At 41.9% G+C, this 19,564-nt stretch overlaps 1 protein-coding gene and 1 long non-coding RNA gene across 3 annotated transcripts in view; one reads left to right on the top strand and one right to left on the bottom strand.

Annotated features, from left to right (window-relative positions):
- Positions 1-6,124, bottom strand: part of LOC123478349 (uncharacterized) — a 41,087-nt gene extending 34,963 nt beyond the window's left edge. Inside the window, exons 1-2 of the long non-coding RNA XR_006653526.2 lie at positions 5,689-6,124; positions 4,110-4,347 (exon numbers count right to left, since the gene is read on the bottom strand). This is a non-coding gene — a long non-coding RNA (uncharacterized lncRNA). The remainder of the gene's footprint in view (positions 1-4,109; positions 4,348-5,688) is intronic.
- A 3,020-nt stretch (positions 6,125-9,144) lies between these two features.
- Positions 9,145-19,564, top strand: part of CLINT1 (clathrin interactor 1) — a 52,142-nt gene continuing 41,722 nt past the window's right edge. For both annotated transcript variants that reach the window (XM_024577133.4, XM_024577131.4), the window contains exon 1: positions 9,145-9,387. In XM_024577133.4, coding sequence (XP_024432901.2) covers positions 9,347-9,387 — 41 coding nt within the window. In that variant the 5' untranslated portion in view covers positions 9,145-9,346. The remainder of the gene's footprint in view (positions 9,388-19,564) is intronic.

The raw sequence follows: 19,564 nt of genomic DNA, 5'->3' as shown, positions 1-19,564 counted from the left end.
CCAGGAATCAGCTGTGATCAGGACGAATGCTCCCCTCTCTAGATGCAACCTGTAATCTAATATGACAAGTGGGTAATAAAAAATATGCTGGTTCTTCTTCGGCACCCAGCCCATCCTCAAGGCATTCGGTGGACTTTTCTGCCCTGCTTTGCCTTCTGGAGAGGTGGGGCTGGCCTCTGTGAATCGCACCGCCTAGGCTCTCCTCCAATAGCAGGAGATTAGGCAGCAGGAAAAGACAGATCAGGGTATTTCTTCTGCTGTTCTTTCCCTGCCTCAGCACCACAGTTCTTTTTTGTTTTTTTAAGTCTTTTTTTAAAAATTTATTCTAGAGAGTGTGAAGAAGGGAGAGAGAGAGAGAGAGAGAGAGAGAGCGAGAGAGAGAGAGAGACATCAATTTCTTGTTCCACTCATCTACACATTGATTCTTGTGTGTGCCCACGCCAGGAATGGAACCCACAACCTTGGTGAATCAGGATGACACTCTAGCCAACTCAACTACCCAGCCAGGGCCTAATTACTTTCATTTTTAATTCTCCTGTTCCCACCCATCCTTCTACCTCAGGCAATAACAGGTCTCATTTATTTCGACTTTGATTAATTTTGCCTGTTCTAGAATTTTATATACATGGAGTCGTAGCTTTTTGTGTTTGGCTTCTACTATGTCTATGGGATTCGTCCAGGTGGCTGCACGTATCACTACTTCATTCCTTCTTATTGCTGAGACGCGCTTCATTCAGACGACACACCACACTGTGTTCGACCACATTCTGTGGATGGGCATTTGGGTTGTTTCTAGATTTTGGCTACTATGGATAAAGGTGCTACGAACATTCTTGCACAAGAACTCTGAAACAGATTTCCGAATGAACTTATGGGTCAAAGGCTGGATATGTGAGGATATATGAACACATGTTACTTTTGTTATATAGAACTAACGAAAACATTTCAAAGAAAAAATTTTGAAGAAAGAGAAGGAATCTGTATTTAAACAGGTAATAATACTGGCCTTCCTTTTCTCCAGTCCCTCCCCTCTCAATAGGTATTTAGGTCGGTGAGATCTTAGGCTTCCTAGGCCAAGTCAGCAACCCACCACTTTTCAGGGCGAATCATCGAAGATGGGGAAACTCTAATGTTCCACCTTCCCAAGAGGAACTGGATTTAGATTATCACCCACCAGGACCCATGGACTCGAGGGATCATTCATGAGAATTGCAAACACACAGGAAAAGCAGCTTCCACAGAAACCACTTGCAAACAAAACAAAACAAAACTCCCGACACTCCTTTTCTGTAATAACAGAGCGTCGCCAGAGTAGGTACTTAGCATTAACAACAAAAAAAGGGGGGTAGGTTCTGAAAGTAGTCAGATCAACACATCAAGAGGGACAGTAGCGGGCGCAGCCTGGCCACAAGGACAGGTGTATGAACAAACTGTGGAGCAAACCTTGGCAAATTCCAAATCTAAACCGAAAGCCCAACATTCTACAAAAATCCAACCAGTATCACAAAGACCTATTCTTAGGAGAGACTGGCTGGAATAGACATATATTTTTAACTGTTAAAAAACAGTACTGCCCTGCTGCCAGTGAGAGATTTAGGGGCAGCCATAGGCCCATGGCCCACTACCACCTTCTCCCTCAGAACTGGCCTGGAGTCCTGACCCACAGGAGGGTCACAGCGTCAGTCATTCCTCCAGAATACAGCTGTTTAGACCAGGGATGGATCCCTGGTAGGTCAAGTTTGGGTTCTAAGTGCCACGGGAAGCCATTGAAGTATTCTGTGCAAACAGTAACATGGTCCCGTCCATGATTCAGCAAAATCTTGGAGGAAGAAACCAGGAAGCTTCTGCAGTACTTCCAATGAGAGGTGATTATGGTTAAGAATGAAGGAGAGAAGTCAGTCCATTCAACATCTATAAGCCAGGGAGAAGAACACAGGTTTCTGAAGGAGCCTGAAATGTTGGAAGAACTGGCAGGCTGGTGGGTAATGCTGGTGGGAAATGAAAGCTAAGAGAGCGGGGAGTTTTGAGAAGAAAGAAGCAGTCAACTGTGGCGTGAGAAGCCTATCTGTGAAGAAGACAGCCTTCTGTAAAGGGAGCAGAGAAACGGGGCTCCCGCTGGAAGATGCCAAAGCGACAAGGAAGTGACTACAGCATGTCTGCAGCTTCTCGGCACAGCTCAGATAAAAATCTAAAAGGCCACGCCCTTAGCTCAATGTGCAAGTCCCTCCCTGCATCGCTCAGGGTCCCAGCAGCAAACACTGGCCCACCCAGAGTTTAGATGAGGAGAGCACAACAAAGGGACGAGTTACAGCAGGGCAGGCGGGGGAGGGAACTAACCACATCTGGGGAAGCACCCAGGGGTCAGCATCAGGGTGAAGCGAGCTCGAGCTACGGGAGGCAGACCACCTGACCCCAGCAGTGGCCACAGAGGGACTCAGAGACGGGGGAAAGAACTGTCATGACTTGCCTCTTCTTCATCTTCTGATCCCACCTCACAACACTGACTGAACCCAACGGGAAGCAGGGAGCCATGAGAATGCAGGTAACGGAGTCCTTAGAGGTCAGGAGGGAACACAGCAAGGCTCACCTTGCCAGCTCGGCTGTGACTATTCTACCCCTCTCCCGACAGCCTCCCTGGGCCTCCTTCCACATCCTGGCACATGCTGAGCTATGCACCATCTCAGGCCTTGGCACAGACTGTTCTCTCTATCTGGAACGCTCTTTCCCTCTCTACCTCATTAACTCAAAATGATCTTTCCACCTTCACCTGAAATGTCACTTTCCCAGAGAGGCCTTTCCTGTCCCTTGCCCCTGCCTAACCTGAATGAAACACCACTCTTACGTTCTCTCATAGCATCCCGTTCTTTTCTCCACTGCGTTCGTCATATCTGCAGGGATAGATTCATCTATTTTCTAAATGTGAAAATAGATTTCACATTTGTTTGAAATCCATCTTCTCCCACAGCCTGCAAACCTAATGAGAACAGGGGTTGTGTCTGTTTTTCACAGTACACTTCTTGGCAATGGGGTGAGTGCCCACATACATATTTATTAAAGGACGTGATGTGCCTGCTCTATCACCCCCTCCCATAGTGCCCGTGATCTCTGGGTACAAACAGTTCAGCAATGGTAACAGATCTTATTCAGTCACTCCCTGCTCCATGTCAAGTGCTGTGCCAGACATTTAACCTACCGTCATCTCAGTCACTCCTCCCAACAGCCCTATGAGGCAGGGACTCTTATCAGCCCCATTTGCTCAACAAAGGTGAAAGGCCTGAGAGGTCAAGGAACTTGGTCAAAGCCACACGGCTTACACGGTGTGAACCAAAGCCCTGATGATAAGACAGCCGATGCTCTGACCTGCCCCCCACGCTGTGCTGCCTCCTTAAATATCTCGCTGTGGTTTTGTTGGTCTATTTATATGTCCATCTTCCACAGGAGACTGCAGGCTTCTTGGGTAACAATAGACTTGAGTCATCTCTTTAACTCCACTGCACATTGCAGACGCCAATAAACATTGAACGTTGACCGCTTCCCACCAGGAAAGCAGGCCTTGTGCTGACTGACCCCCAAGTCTTCAGCCGCATTCACGTGTTTATTACAGAGCAGAGTTCTGCACGTCAGATGCTTTTGATGCCCACTGCAACGAGCTTTCCTTCTACAGCACAATTCTTTTCTAATGGATCGATAGAGTTCAAAGACCAGCAGAGCCTCCATGTGTACTCTGGACACCTGGGGGCTTTCCCAGGACACTTGACCTTTTCCAGAAAGGCCCTGCCTCAGAAACCAGCCAGCCCATCCTCTCGGGCATCCAACCCATTCACTCCTGAACCTGACTTGACAATGCAGGATCAGTCCCGACAGTCACATGCTGACTAGTTGCTATGTGACGGCACCTTGGCTCCTGAGAATAGAGTTTTCAGAGGCCTAGACACTGGAAGCAGCACATCCACCCTGGGCCTGCGTGTGACCAGGAGACAGGAGGAGAGAGCATCCCAGGAGGCAGGGGAATGATTCCACGAGCACTTCAGCCTCCACCTCACCTCCTGCCAGAGCCCGCACATTGTCGCAGAAGGACTGCAAAAGTGTTAGCCCTTCAGAGCACCTACCAGGCTTTCTGAATAGGCCCACCTGAGCCCTGCTGACAGCGCCGAAGGGAGATGGAAGTTCACCGAGAGGAACCCAACGGTCAGCGGAACAGAGTTGGTGAGGGCACGTCCTGCTACCAGCTTTCCTGCTGCACCAGCACGCAACTGCCGCCTCTTCGTTGCTCCCTTTGCTTTTCTTAATTCCCCACGGTAACCGTTTCTCTTTTGTTCTCTAAGCCAACGTTTGTGGAATTTGGACCTTAAAAATAAAGGGTATGATGTCACAGCTGGAAAGGACCTTGTGTCATTCTAATCCAGAGCATCCCCAACCCTGGTAAAATCACTTAAGAGGGTTTGAAAAAAAAATACAGATTATGAGCCAGCACCTTAGACCTAGAATAGTAAACAATTGTTGCTGTTCTCTGCCAGGGTGTGGCTTTCTTTGGTGCTTCTCCTGATCACCCCTCTCCCCCTACTCATGTGGTGCTCCTAAAGCTACCAAATCTGTAATGCACACCTCCATAGAGGTGATTGGCTCACACACAGGCACATGATCAAAACTGGGCCAATCAGAGTCATCCCCTGTGATACTCGACTTAGTGGGTGAAAGAGTATCTCTTCCCACTTGGTTGCCTAATTGGAGAAATGGTACCTATTCCCCACAAGGTAGTGTCCTGATTACCTGCCAACTAGGAGAAACCTATCTCAATAAGGAAAAAAGAGAATTAGAGAGTACTGACAACATTTGCTAAGTTCCTGAGGCAAATTCTATCTCTGAAATGTCCCCATTCCCCTTCATCAATAAATTCCCTTGCTCTGCTTAAAGTTAGATTTGATTTCTGTCACTTGTGACCAGAAGTATAGAGGATGATACACCTTTAAATTACCCTCTGTCCCTGAATCGGGAACTCAGGGGCTAGGACAAGACCACCTGAAATGTTTAAGGGTTCCAGGAATTTCTGATGCATGGCAGGGTTTAGGGTTCTCTGATAGACCAAACCTCTCGGTTTGTAAGGGAAAAAAGCTAAGGTCCACATCAGAGGTATGATATTAATAATGAGGTAGAACTTAGTGAGCATCTACTACATGCAGGACCCATGTGAAGTGAGTTATATGCAGTATTTCATTTGATCTCCAGCATATCACTTCAAGTTTATTACGTTTATTATATCATTTATTTGTCGATTATGTTTTATTTATAAATTGTAAATTTCACCTATCTGTTATACATCCACCAACTAGCATAGCACCTAGAACACAGGAAGAGCTTACTAAATACTTGGCGAATATTGAATACATTTTATAGATTTATGCAATTACTATTATTATTATTAGGGGGGAGGAAGAGTAGTAATAGTAGTAGCAGCATTGCTGCCATTTACTGAGTGTTCATTTTGTCTTAGATACTGCTCTGAGTTCTTATTAAACATTACCTTATTCATTGTCTGAAAAAGCCTTTAAGGTAGGCCTCTAGTCCCCCCCATTATGATGAGAAAACTGAGCCACAGAGGTGTGGAATAATTTTCCCAACTCAAACCCAGAATCTAGCCGCAGAGTCCTAGCGCACAACCTCTGTGCTCTGCTGGTTTAATTAACTTACCCAGAACGGCCAAGCTACCGAACAGCAGGTGCGGACTCGGGGCCGACGTTGGTCTGCGTCCAGAATCTGCACTCTTTAACCACTGCCTCACACTTCCTCTCTGGGATTCACTGTCTGGCAGGTCACGGTGGTCCACATACGTGGTTCCCCTTGGGTTATGCAGTATACAATCTGCACGATCCTTGTGGCCACACTCTCACTGTGATTAAAACCTGAGTGTCCTGACTTTCAGAGCATAGAAACAATAACCTAAGTGGAGCCGCTTTAAAATGGAGCCGGAGCTGCAATGCCAGGAGAACTGCCTTGAATGTCTTCTACCTTAAACCTTGGAAATGTTAAAAAGAGGGCACTATTCACCTTTGGACTAGGCCTAAGCAACGTCATTTCCCAAAGAACTATTTGCAAAGCTACCGAGAAAGCAGTTATTATGACTGCTGTACCCAAAATTTAAAACATTGTTTAGAATTAACATCACTGTGTTATTTTCTGTGCACCAACAGAAATGCCTTCCTTCTATTGATGTAATTGTTCCCTTTTCCCTTCTTATAAATACCCATTGCCTTTGCCTCCTAACCAGAACATTATTTGGACTTCTTCCTGAATGAATGATTTCCAGCTAGCTATTCTTTGATCTCAAATGTACACTCGTTTGCCTTTCACTTTGAAAGTCCTTTTTATTTTTAGGTTAGCAAGAGGTGCAGTCAGGTGTGATAAAAAAACAAGACTTTGTGAGCCAAATACTGAAACCAATTGTTTGCCTGTTGTGTCTACGTGCAGACTTGCAGGGGGAAGAAGCCCAGATGCAGTCAGAAGTGTAAGAGATTTATGGAGGGAAACACCTACGAAGGATTCAGGGAAAAGGGAACAAGAGTAGGTGGGGAGAGCCTCAGAGCACAAGGAAGTTCTGACACCTGCCAAGGGAGAAAGGGAAGGCAGGAAGACTGGGTAGGACGAACGTCCCTCCTATGGCAGGGAGGTTCTGAGGAAATCTGCGCCAGGTTGACGGGGAGTCCAGGACAATGTTTGCCTCATAGAGGAGCCTGGCCTTGGGCAGAAATGGTCCAGCTCCAGGACACCTTATCTAGTCACCGTCTGGGGGTAGCCCAGTGAGAGCACAGTCTTGACGGGAACATGGTGGCTGATCCCCAAGGTGTGGCTTCGGGAAACTGTCCACCATTCCCACTCCTCACACTGGTTTCCTTGAAGACAGATCTGGGTGGTGCCTTCCCGGGGCTGCCACACCCGTGTGCCATGAATTAAACTCCGGAGGAAAACACCGGGGAGCCGACCACAGGGCATCAGTCCGTGTCTATAATTGCCCCTCACGTATAAATAACACAACTGAGTGCATTTACTTTCAAACCTTGTGCTGGCTTGGCCTGTCAGCTGGTTTAGTGAAAAATATGCTTTCCTGAGGAAGGGTGGGTGGGGCATTTTCTAGTTTATTTTTCTACCACACACACTTAAATTGCCACAAAGAAGTTACTATGGAAACTGTTCCCAACCTTGCAAGATTAGAGGTAAAAACAGAACACTTTGTGGACATGCAAATACGTAGTCTTTGTGACCACTTTTTAACAAACTCTCTTTGTCTGGTTCTTCTGAGTCCATTAGGGACTCTCTTGAGTAAAAGGTGGACAGGCAGGTTTTTGGTGTTACATGCTAAATGGCCCTGGACAGCTCTGAGAACGCCACAAGTGACAACCCTGGAATAAGTCTAGACACTTCCAAACTTGCTGTTGGAACAAGCAAAGTAGATAATTACATTACATTCTCTGGGTAAATCTGGTGAAGCTGACAGTGAATTCCTATGAACAGGCAAACAGGCCCAGAGCTCTGAAGGTAGTTATTTTTAATGCTCTGCCCATTCCGCTGGTGTACCCTGGACCCCTTTGTTTGAACATTAACTTATTGTTAAAGTTCAATAATGTTCAAATTGCTGAGCTCTTATTTATGCAAAGTGGTTTTTCTTATCTCTTCCTGCCACATTCTATCCTTTAAATCTTGGGCTGCCCTGTCCTTTCAACAGGAAACACAAACTTCTCATTTGAAAGTCCGGTTTCTCTACCTATCTCTGCTCATCTTAACCCGCCCACCTCTCCGTTTCACTTCAGGTCTGCCCAGGCACTCCTATCTTGACAAAGTTCTGAGATAGCTTTGTCCTGAGTTCTGCTCTTTGTACTTTTCTGCCTGGCAATTCTTTCAACTTGCTTCTCTTAGCCTTAATTCCGAAGCCTTATGGAAACCCTTTTCAAAGCTGCTTCCAGTAATTAAGTGGATGCAAGGAGAAGGGGTTACTTGACCTGAGGAACTAGGGCTCAGAGGTTCTGGGTTCTTGATTTGGGATCCTTATTACCTAGCTTTCTGCTTGGCAGCACTTCCTTTCTTTGTGAACCAGTCTTTGTCTGTTCCCTTCACCAGGAATTCTTTTATTGCAGATCTTTCTTTTACAGCTAGCTTCTCTTTCACATTCAAGTTTCAGCTTAAATATTCTGTCCTCAAAGAGGCCCTAAATATTCCCTAACGTTATTTTGCTCCAACATCATTCTCTTTAATATTATTGCCTGTCTTCTGCATGCATTTTTTATCTGTAATTGTCTTAAATGTTTCCTTGATTATCCCCCCTCCCCCCCAAAAGACCTTTAAGGCCCAAGAGAGCTGGGGCCTGTCTGGCTTGTCCCCCAGCTGTATTCTCCACTCATGGCACAAAGAAGATGCTCAATAAATATTCATAGAGTGAAAAGAACTGTAAAATTTAAGCAGCTGGACCAAATGAACTTTAAGGATGTTTACAGCTTTAAGATGAACATTGTCAACAATGAGTAGGTGGAAAATGAGGTGACAACCATTGCAATACAACACGAAATGCAGTGTGTGTGCATACTTGTACTTTAAGAATATAAACCTGCTAAATTCTGGGGCATGTCATAGTGCTGTCTTTCTACCGTTTGCAATGGAGTGTGAACTGAGTTTCTGGGCTTTATGATGACGTATCTGACAGGGATATCAGGTAGCTAAATATGAAACCACTGTATCACAGAATTAGAATGGTTTTAGAATATAACCTCTTCAATTTGCAGGGAAAACTAAGGCCCAGAAAAGGAAGTATATTTGGACACTTGGAACCAAATACAGAGCTGCTTCTGTTGGTGAGGAACACATATACCACTCACACTTCTGTATAATCATTCTTAATAACCGCAATACTTAACATTTGAACCGGTGGGTCTGTAACTTGAACGTGAAGGACGTGTTAAAGGACAGATTGCTGCACCCCCCCCCCCGCGAGTTTCTGGTTCTGTAGGTCGCGGAGTGGGGAAGGGTGCGGGTTACCCGGGCAATTTAAGAGAAATCTTACCAACCTTAACACGCCAACTCAGTTTAAACTGCTCCGCGTGGCGCGCAGAACTACTAGTCCCGGCGTGCCCCGCGCGCAGCGGGAGGAACATCCGGCACTTCCGCTCCACGCAGCGCCTCTGCCCTCGCGTCTCGACGTGTCACCGGCGGCGCCGAGGCTGTGGCTAGAGAAGGAGCTGACTTGGGAAGTTCGAGGCGGCGGGCGGCAGCGACCCGGCCTGGATCTGCCCCGGCGCGGAAGTGATCGGGAGTCCGTGCGGAGCAGGAGAGGCAGGAGGCGGCCCGGCCCGCGCGGGGCACGATGTTGAACATGTGGAAGGTGCGGGAGCTGGTGGACAAAGCGTGAGTATCGGGGGGCAGTTGTGACCAAGGCCCACGCGGGGAAGGGGAGAGAGGGGTACGGGGAGCTGACCCTGCGCACCGGGCGGCCCGCGTCACGCCCCCCCGGCCCGGCCAGCCTCATCATGGCGGCGGCCTGCTCTTGCCCCGGCCCTGATCCTCGTCCCGATCGGCGAGGCTGGGAAGGGACTCTTCCTCGTTTCAAAACATCCTCTTAGCCCCCGTCGCTCCTACCCAGGCCCTACTTACTCTGTTCCTTCCCACGTTCCCCTCGGCGCAAACCCTTTGGTCAGGGAAGGGGGCGGGGTTGTCCAGAGCTGGGTCACTGCCCTGGCAGAGGACTGTCTTGGCCCCAGGCTCTGTGCGTGCCTCTTGGGCAGCCGCGAAGGTTTGAGGGTGGGGGACGCGGTGCACTGGCCCTGGTGTCCCTCGGGTGTGGTGCAGAGTCCTTAAGCCTGGTCGGGATAGATCCTTTGCCTTGTTGGGGTTTCTTTGAATTCCTAATGAACCTGGAGTTGTTGGAGTGAGTGGGTGCTAAGTGTAACAAGTGGCCATTGTGGTCAGGCTGGAGTTACTCAAGAGGAGACTCATCCTTTGCTTTTCTAAGTTCAGTGAAAGTAGATCACCAGATAACTTCTTGTATTTTTTTTCCTGTTTGCTTTTCCACTACACTTCATTTTTGGAGGGCCACTTGTTTCATTTGGTTTAATTAACAAGTCATTAAGAAATTTCCCCTAAAGAAGAAAACAATTCAGGTTTATATCCTGTTGATCTGCTTTTAACTTTCCTGATAGGTAAATGACTAATACGTAGTTGATTTCTTTTAAGACTAAGTTATAACTTTAGTATCTTACTGCACTAGGAAAACTTGAACACTTAAATTGTTTTTATCAGATATAACAGTGGTTAAGTAAGGTCTTCTAGGCAGGAAATAAAGTTTTAAGAATTTACCCAGTCTCTTCCTTTTGGGTTTTAGTGAGTATGCAATAAGTGTGGAAACAGTTCATTTGTGCCACAACATCCCATCTAAAATTAGGAAGTGTGGATGACAAACTGTTAGGCTTTCTGACAACAGAAAAAATAATTAACAGTAGCTTGGATAATGCATCAGATAGAACTTAGAGTTTGACCATAACTTCAAATTTTCTATGATACCGAGAAGGTAGTAGAGCACCTAAGGAGCAAAGGTTTCAAGAGCCGGTCGGTTCGAGTGCTGTAACAGTGAGAATTCAGCTCAGAGTGTCCCAGTGTTCTCAGGCACACTGTGAAAATGATAGATACCTGCCTACCTTAGAATGCTAGCATGAAGGGCTAATATGTTTAATATGTTTAGATCAGTATTCTTTTGATAACTACAGCAACTGTTCTGCATTGAGCGTGAGGTGAACTTCACTGAGAGAGAAGCCCCATCTTTGAAAAGTGATTTGCTTTAATACTTTTCCTTTATCAACCACTCATTTGGCCATTAAGGCCTCAGACATTTATTTTGGGCTTATTTTGCTATTCATAAACTCTGTTTTTGCTTTCCAAAGATAAAATAAAATATTGATTCTTTTCCAGATCCTGGTTCTTTGGTTGTTTTTTTCATAAATTGAAGACTAAGGTACTAGCATAAACAGTTTTTAAAAGTTCAAATATTTCTAAGCAGAAGAAAACCACTAAGAAACACCTTGTTATCTTAAAAGACTAAATTTGTGGTACTCAAAAATTTGAAGAGGCTGTACTTTTTTCAGCAGACAAATCGAGGCAATATTCCTGCTGCTGGTGTTCAGTTTCATTGTTTGTCTTCATCACCTTTGTTACTAATCTAGTGCTTTAGGTTAAATTTGCCACATAAGTAGTTATCAAGTCATCTAATAGAAGAGCTGTTGTTGAAAAATAACTTCTACTTTTGTACTTCTCAATTTAGAATGGAGACTTGAACCAAGTTATTCAAGAACTTGTAAGAATGTTGCCACCAAGGGCTTTTGAAAGCTTTCCTGGGTGCCTGACACATGATATTAAGATTGGAACATGAGGTTACTTTATTGATGCATAGTCAGGATTTAGGTTTCATCCCTCACTGGCAGAAGAGAATATACATCTTACAGAACCGGTACCTGTGGCACTGTGTATAGATAGACTGTTCACCTGACAGTGCGGTTAGTGGAGGGGAAGTGGAGCCCTAGAATGGCTCCTCTGGTTATCACGGGGATACGGTGACCAGGGAACTTGCAAATGAGGGAACAGTGAAGTGATTCAAGGCTGCTCTGAGAGCTTAGATTAATATGATAGAAGGGACATAGGTTTGGGTTTTGGGGACCTCAGTTCAGATTTTGACAGTGCCTTTTAGACTAGCCATATATGTAATTGGAGGCAGAATCACATGAATCTCCAGACCGTGGGTTCCTTATCTGTAAAATGAGGGACTGGGCTAGAGTAGTGATTTTCAGCCTTTTTCATCCTGTGGCACACCAAAAAATATATTTTTGCTGATCTGACAAAAGAAATAGGTAGAATTTTGATTCATTCACACTGGACGGCTATTGTGTTGGCTGTTTTCATTTTTTAATGTGATAATCTAAGGGAAAAGAGGTCAGTGCACCGACTAAAGTCAGGTATTACATGTTTTGAAAATCACTGGTCTAGAGTAAGACTTTTTCCCACCTCACTGGCTATTTGGAGACATGAATTTCCATTGGGAAAAAATTAGAACTAGTATTTCATAATAGCAGATCAATTTTGGGAAGTCATCCTCCAGAGGTAGTTTTGGTTTAAAAAGGACATTTTTTAAAAGAGTGGTAATCAATAAATGTTATATTTAAATGCTTTGTACAGTAAATAAGTGCAACCCATGACTCAGGAAAACTAGGACTTTTTTTTAGAGTATGTCCCTGCTCAATGAGGTTTACTTCGGAAAGGAAAGTGCACTCTGACAAAATGTGTTCCTGGAGCTCCAGTTTGATACAGTGTGGTGGCAGTTCTGAAGTATAATGATAGACGGCAAACACCGGCTTTTGAGACCTTTAAGACGTGCAGAGAGTGGGAAGATATTTTCCACAATTGTGGCCCCTCCTGGTGGTATTAAGTAGCTGTTTTGCAGAACAATGTGGAACTGAGGAAAAGGAGATAAAGCCGGAGGTCAGCCAGGGCTTGAAGTGCCAGTTTCCTCCCACTTGTACTCCAGTTGCACAGAGGCGGTTGTGGCAGGAAAGGATAAGTGGCACCACTCCACCAACGGGGACTGGCCTGACCATCGCCATCCTGTGTCCTGCCTCCCTCGTGTGAGGCTGTAATAAAATTGGGTGCTTTTTTAGTCACGCCATACGTGATATAAATTGAAAGTTGCTGCAGTTCTGTTATCTTTTTTTTCTCCAAATTTTGGAAACAGGGTGACATGGTATAGTGGTAGATCAAAACTGCTACTTATTCAAGCCTGGCTAATAAGGGTAAATCTGTCTCATCAGTGGCTCTTAACTCTGTGATCATGATTCAAACAGCGCTGGCCAAGGTCCTCAAGCAACTGCTGTTGATAGTCCATTTCCAGTTATTAAGCATAGTCTGCGTTTCCCCCTGTAAGTTGATTTTTGTTGGTGTTCTGTGCATGTTTTTAGTCCCAAATGTCAGCTAATATAATGGAACTGTAGAAACTACTGTTCTAGTCACACTCACCAGAGAGGGAGAAACTTTTGCAACGTCTAGTGTATTCATTATTTACTGGGTTAGTACTGTATTTTCTGAACTTGAGAAATAAAATATCTGCCTTAAGAACCTTGCCACTACAAATGTGGCACACATTCCTTGAACTTATCATTGGTTTTCTCTTTCAAGTTTCCTTTATTTCTTGCCTTACCAATAAATCTCTGTTCAGTTTGCTTCTTAGAACGTAAAAGCAAAGATTGTCAGCTTTCTAGTCTTCCCATATCAACTTTTCTTTGAACCATTTGTAAATAATTGTTATTGCTGAAACAGTAAGTTGATTATCCTTCCTTCTAGTAACTGGACAGAAGTAGATTAGTAAGAATTTAATTCCAAAGAAAGATGAGTGTAATTTATCTTCTGCCAGCATTTCTTAGGGGTTATTTTCTGTAGCCTAAATTAATGTTTGATACTACTGTCCAGATGCTTTTAAAAAGCACTTAACTGCTTCATGTTTTCCTGAACCCTTTAGTGTTAGTTTACAGATAGGTTTTCATATGTTTACTGATACATCTGCTAAAAGTACTACCCCTTCGTAAGTACAGCGTCCTAGTACTCCTAATTTTTACAGTATAGCTCTACCCTTGAACCTTTTTCTCTGCTCTAGTGTTATTTTCTTACTTATTTCCAGTGTTTAATGTTTCCTTTAAAAAGAGTAGAGGCAGCTTAAATAATGTTTTTCAATCTTGAAGAAATTTTATCTTTTATGTTTATATCTAGACTCCATATCTAGTTGGAATTTGTTAGTTTTTATTATGCAAAATTTCAAACACATGTATATCAAAAAATGGAGGGACTATTTCTGTGCACATGAATAGCTTCAACAACTTGGCCAGTCTTGCTACATCCGTACTTCCTACCTAACACTCCCGCTCCACATTGTTCTGAAGCAAATCCCAGACACCATGTCATTTCATCTATAAATTGATCAATCTCTAAAAGGTAAGGAGTCATCGTTTATTTAAATCATAACCACACTACCACTACAAAATCTTTTTTAAAGTGATGCTTACTTAATATCAAATGTCCAGTCAGTTTTCACTTCTTAATTGCCTCATAATTTTTTTTTGGTGTTTCTGGTTAGTGGGTATATCTTTTGATTCTCTTAGTCTATAGGTTCAACCTCTACTTTCTTTTTCTTTCCCCTTGCAATTTATTTGTTGAAGAAACATGGTTATTTGCCTTTCCCTCAGTCTGGATTTTGCTAATTGGACCCCCATAGGGTTATTTAAATATTTATTTATCTAACCTCTGTATTTCCTGTAAATTGATCATTGTATCTAGTCATTTTGATCAAATTGAAGTTCCAATTTTTGAAGAGCAAAACTACCTCATTGATTCAAAGTACATTTTTTGGTACTAATAATGGATCTTATGTACAAAGTTAACTCTTTTCCATCTCAGCTGACATTACTTAACATTCTGGGAAAACATATTTAACTATTTTTTATGTTTTTTTAAGGTGGCATTTCATAGGAGATTTCCTTGTTTAGCCTAATTATGCATCTTTCCATCTACGCATTTCTATAGTAATTTGCTAGCCATGCACACTCTCCTACTATACATAGCCCCTCTAGATGGAATTTCATAGTTCTGTGAATTGGTTTGTGGTTCAGAGGTCAGAACTGGATTGAAACTGTAGGTTCAATACTACGAAACGATCTTGGGCATTGGAACAGTATCTCTAGATTTCCCTATCTAGAAAATGGAGATGTTTACTTTCCAGAGTCCTTGTGAGGATTAACTGCATGTGAAACACTTAGCATAGTACTTGACATAAAATAAACTCTTGAACCACCTACCTACCATTCTCATTATGTAATGCACAAAATAACTTTAACATCTGGAAAATTAACAGAATGTAATATTTGAAAGAATACAGAAAATATTGTTGCCAGACTAGATTATTCAGAAGTATAAGAACTGTCTTAATTCATGGATCATTATTTTCCATGGGTGCTCTCGCCTTAAATCCTTCACCTGAGTAGACATCTTAACCCTGCCTATAGGAAGACTCATATAAGTATCTCTATTGTGTGTGCCTCCTGTTGTGTTTAGCAAATTATAAACGCTTCTACTTTAATATTGTAAAGCATATTGCAGAAATAACTCTTCTGAAAGACATATTCAGGGATAAAGTCTATAGAAAGACACATTGCTCCACCTGTTCATTTTTTTCCAGTTTTATATTTTCTCAAGATTTTAAAGATACTACTAATGTAAACATTTTAAAATATAAAAAGATTTATTTTTTGAAGGAAATTGAAGTTGACAGTCTATACTTAAAGAGAGTGAACAATATCAAGAAAAAAAAACCCTTAAGATACGATACCAAATTCATGGTCTCCGACAATAGCTGAGCAGTATATACAAGGAGAATGCATAGTAGGAAGGACTTTGCGATTATTCAGCCTAGTCTCTCCAACCCACAAGAAATTCTTTTTGGCTTACTAGAGCCCTTTAGCCTACAAATTAAATACAGGTAAAAGAACATAGCATATTTCCACGTTGGAACCAATTCATAGCTGTTTATGACTCATGGGTAGATTTAGCTAATGAATTATTAAATACGACTGATTTTGTTACTGCGCAGCTATAGGCATGTTTTATACTTAAGAAAAGCCTCGTTAGCCAGTTATTTTGGAATGTCTCCTTTTGGCATATGAATTTAGTTTCTAAGTTCTTAGGAGAGTATTTAATTCTGATATAAATAATTTTTTTTATAACTTCCATATAAACTCACCATTATGTGGTAAATGGGTATGCATGCTTTTGAAATATTTCGCTCAAAAATTGTCATACAGGTATAGTCCTATATTTTTATGGTAGAAAAGTGACATGCATTGAAAATTCAGTTTCTTATTTTCCTTGCCATTTGTTCTCATGCATTTCTAGCAAATCATTAAAGAACAACACAAAAAACATATTGAGTTTTTTCTATTTTTCTCATATCCATTTTTTAGTTGTCATATTTTAAAGCGACTTAAAATTGTATGATAAAACTTTATTTGCAGTTAAACCACCATGGTTAAATAATATCCTTAGTTTGATGTATTTGGCTTATAAGTTTGGTACTGAATGGGCTTTTGAGGTAAGACTCATTTCTCATGAAGCCAAATAAAAATTTTAACTCTATAATTTGTTCTCCGCACAGTAACAAGAGTGATTCTATAAAAAATATTGTCAGATCTACTCAGAACCTTCCCAGTCTCTTCTCATCTCTCTTGTTTACCAGCCTCCCCACGATCCAGCTCTCCGCAGCCCCCTCTGACCTCATCTGCCACCACCCAGCATTCTTCCAGTGTTCTGTGCCTGTGTAAAATAGCCTGCGATCACACTCTGCACTCTCTTCCCCGCTTTCTTTATGTACGGATATTCACATGCTGCCTCTGGGATGTGAGCCTGGAGAGGGCAGGGGCTTTGCTCTTTGTTAGTGCTGTATTACGAACTCCCAGAACAGTGTAGCACATGGAGTAAGTGCTGAATAAATATTTTTGAATGATTATGTTAAATTTGGTAAGTTGATTTATATTACCAAGGAAGTCATTTAAGTCCAGATATTTCTAATAAAAACTAATAGTTATTGATCATTTGCTGTGTGCCAAGAACAGCGGTGACATTATTATTTTCAATTTACTAATGAGGAGTCTGGCCACAGAGAAGTCTAAGAAATTGCCCAAAGTAACACATCTAGAAATAGACTTTAGATTTAAATCTAGATGATCTGCTTTCAGAACATATATTCACAGTTTTTGCTAACTTTTAAAGGACATTATTTAAATAAATTGTTGTATTTCACTATAATAAAGGTGATTTCTAGTGTATACCTTATATAAGCTAAAAATTACTTGGAAAGAAATTATGATACTGAAGTTTTGGAACCAAATTCAGTGAGAATGTTTAGTTTCTTTTTTTCCCGTTTATGTTCCCGTCATAAAAGTTTTCAGGCCCCTTGCAGTACTCTAGTGTTTATATCCTGGAAGCCCTCAGCAAAAAGGAAGCAAATATGTTTCTGTAGGTGAAAAAGAAAATCGTAGCTATTGTAACAAAGATAGTCATTGTAATTCATTCTGTTTAAAAATGTGACATTAATGAGCTGTATTAAATGCTTCAGAATTGTTGGACCTCTGTAACCAGCTTTCACAACTTTAATAGGTTTCATTTAATCCTATGATCCTTATATGGTGGTTAGTTTGCTGAGCCTGTAGTGCTGTGTCAAATTAATCTGTGATTTAAATACAACTTTCCCCAATTTTACTTATGTTCAAATTGGATAATTTAGGAATGATTTTCCTTAGGTCATTATGTACCTATCCAAGTAGTATATTTTTGGCATAGATTGTAAATATTTAAACGTTATGCAGTAACTGAAAACACATTACTGGCATCCTTACTAATCTTGGCCATGCCTTGTAAGGGCCCTTGGGTGACTGTTTATTAAATCCCAGCCACGGGCCCTGTAGAGCACTGTAAGATGAGAGCCGTGGCAGCCTGTGGTGCTGTCGGGCACATGGAAAGCATTTGAATCTCTTGGGAATGCTATGTGATGGTGTGGTATCTGAATGTGGGGTAAAGGGTATGAATACTGTAGAAATGTATGGAATGGAAGGATTTAAGACAACAAAAGCTTCGTGAAGGAGATAGGTCCTGGTGTTTTACAAATGTCTACTAGCTGAGAGGACTGTGAGGCCAAGCCAGCCACGGAACGTGGAGTAGAGAACCTTGGGGGCAGTAACTACAATACAGTACACCATGTATTGCAGGATTGTACCCCTCAAACCTATGTAATTTTATTAACCATTGTCACATCAATAAATTCAATTAAAAAAAAAAAGAACCTATTCTCAAATGGTTCCAAGAAACAGGGTAACACCAGTGAATACCGATCAGTTCAAATTTAAGTAATTTGCAGTATGGATGTTTGTTGGGTTTTATTTTTAGAGTTTAAAGGGAAATAAATTATGATGGTTTCAAAGTTTTAGCAGTGAGGTTCCGGAAACCTTTTTTTTCATGTCAGAAAAGTTGAGTCTAGTTTTGGGGATTTGTAAATACATTTGTGTAAATCTAAATTTAATCAATCACCAGTGAAAAATGGAGAAAAACTATTATTGGCTTAATTTAAACAAAATATCCAGTATTTAAGTTACACAGAGGTAGTTACACAAACTTATAACTGTTAAAGTCCAGGATTTCTCGTTTTTATCATTCTGTTGGTAGGGTTTTTTAGTTATATAGTTTCAGTTAAGTGTTTGATATTTGGCTGTGCATCTCAGTTTAATCAGGAGTGGGACAAATCTGTAAGTGATGTGATCAAACTGTATAATATCAAGTATTTGTGTTTACAAAAATCTGATAGACTCAGTGCAAGACTTGTCATCATTTTATCGTGGTCTTAGGAGGGCTTTATGCTTTTTTAAAAAAGTTTTAACTTTAGTACTTTTAGATTTTTTTTCCATGAAGGAGTCATTTAATAATGCATTTAATAAAACTACTTTAATTGGATAATTTAAATAGTGCCACGTGTTTGTTTATTATTATTTTTTAAATTTATTTATTTATTTTCAGAGAGAGGGGAAGGGAGGGAGAAAGAGAGGAAGAGAAAGATCTATGTGCCTTTCTCTCATACCCCCAATTGGGGATCTCGCTGGCAGCCCAGGCACGTGCCCTGACAGGAAATCAAACCGCTGACCTTTCAGTTTGCAGGCCGACACTCAATCCACTGAGCCACACCGGCCAGGGTGAGTGTCACATACTTAAAAAGATAATCTGTAGTGAGTATGTCCAAGCTGAGCAAATTTCTTTGGGTTACAATTTTTTTAAAAAACTTTTTTTTATTGATTTGTGTGTGTGTGAGAGAGTCAGATACTGATTTGTTGTTCCACCCACTCATGCATTTATTGTTTGATTCCTGTTTGTGCCCAGACAGGGTTCAAACCTCAACCTTGGCTCATCGGGATGATGCTCTCACCAACTGAACTACCCAGTCAGGGCTCAATTTTATTTTTATTTTTTTAAAAGATTTTATCTATTTATTTCTTAGAGAGGGGAAGAGAGGGAGAAAGGGAGAGAAACATCAATGTGTGGATGCCTCTCATGCGCCCCCTACTGGGGACCTGGCCTGCAACCCAGGCATGTGCCCTAGACTGGGAATCAGAACCAGCGACCCTTTGATTCACAAGCTGGCAGTCAACCACTGAGCCACACCAGCCAAGGGCTCAATTTTATTTTTAAATGAAGGGTAGGGAGGCGAAATTGGAGGGGAAGAGACATAAGTAAAGAGACTTTGTCTACTTTTTGCTGTATAAAATAAGGATAAGGTTTACCCTCCAAGACTGTGAAGAGAATTAATGAGTTAATATATTGTGAAAATGTTTACCATTGTGTTCTCAACAAATTCCTGTTCTTTGCTTTTGTTTTGGTTATTTAGTTTTGTCATTGTGAGATTGCTTTAAAAAGCTGTAACCCAAAATTAAAAGATATATATGAACAAAGATTGTTATTC

Source organism: Desmodus rotundus, chromosome 6, assembly GCF_022682495.2.
Source record: "Desmodus rotundus isolate HL8 chromosome 6, HLdesRot8A.1, whole genome shotgun sequence".
NCBI lineage: Eukaryota > Metazoa > Chordata > Mammalia > Chiroptera > Phyllostomidae > Desmodus > Desmodus rotundus.
This window is presented reverse-complemented; position numbering and strand designations above follow the sequence as displayed.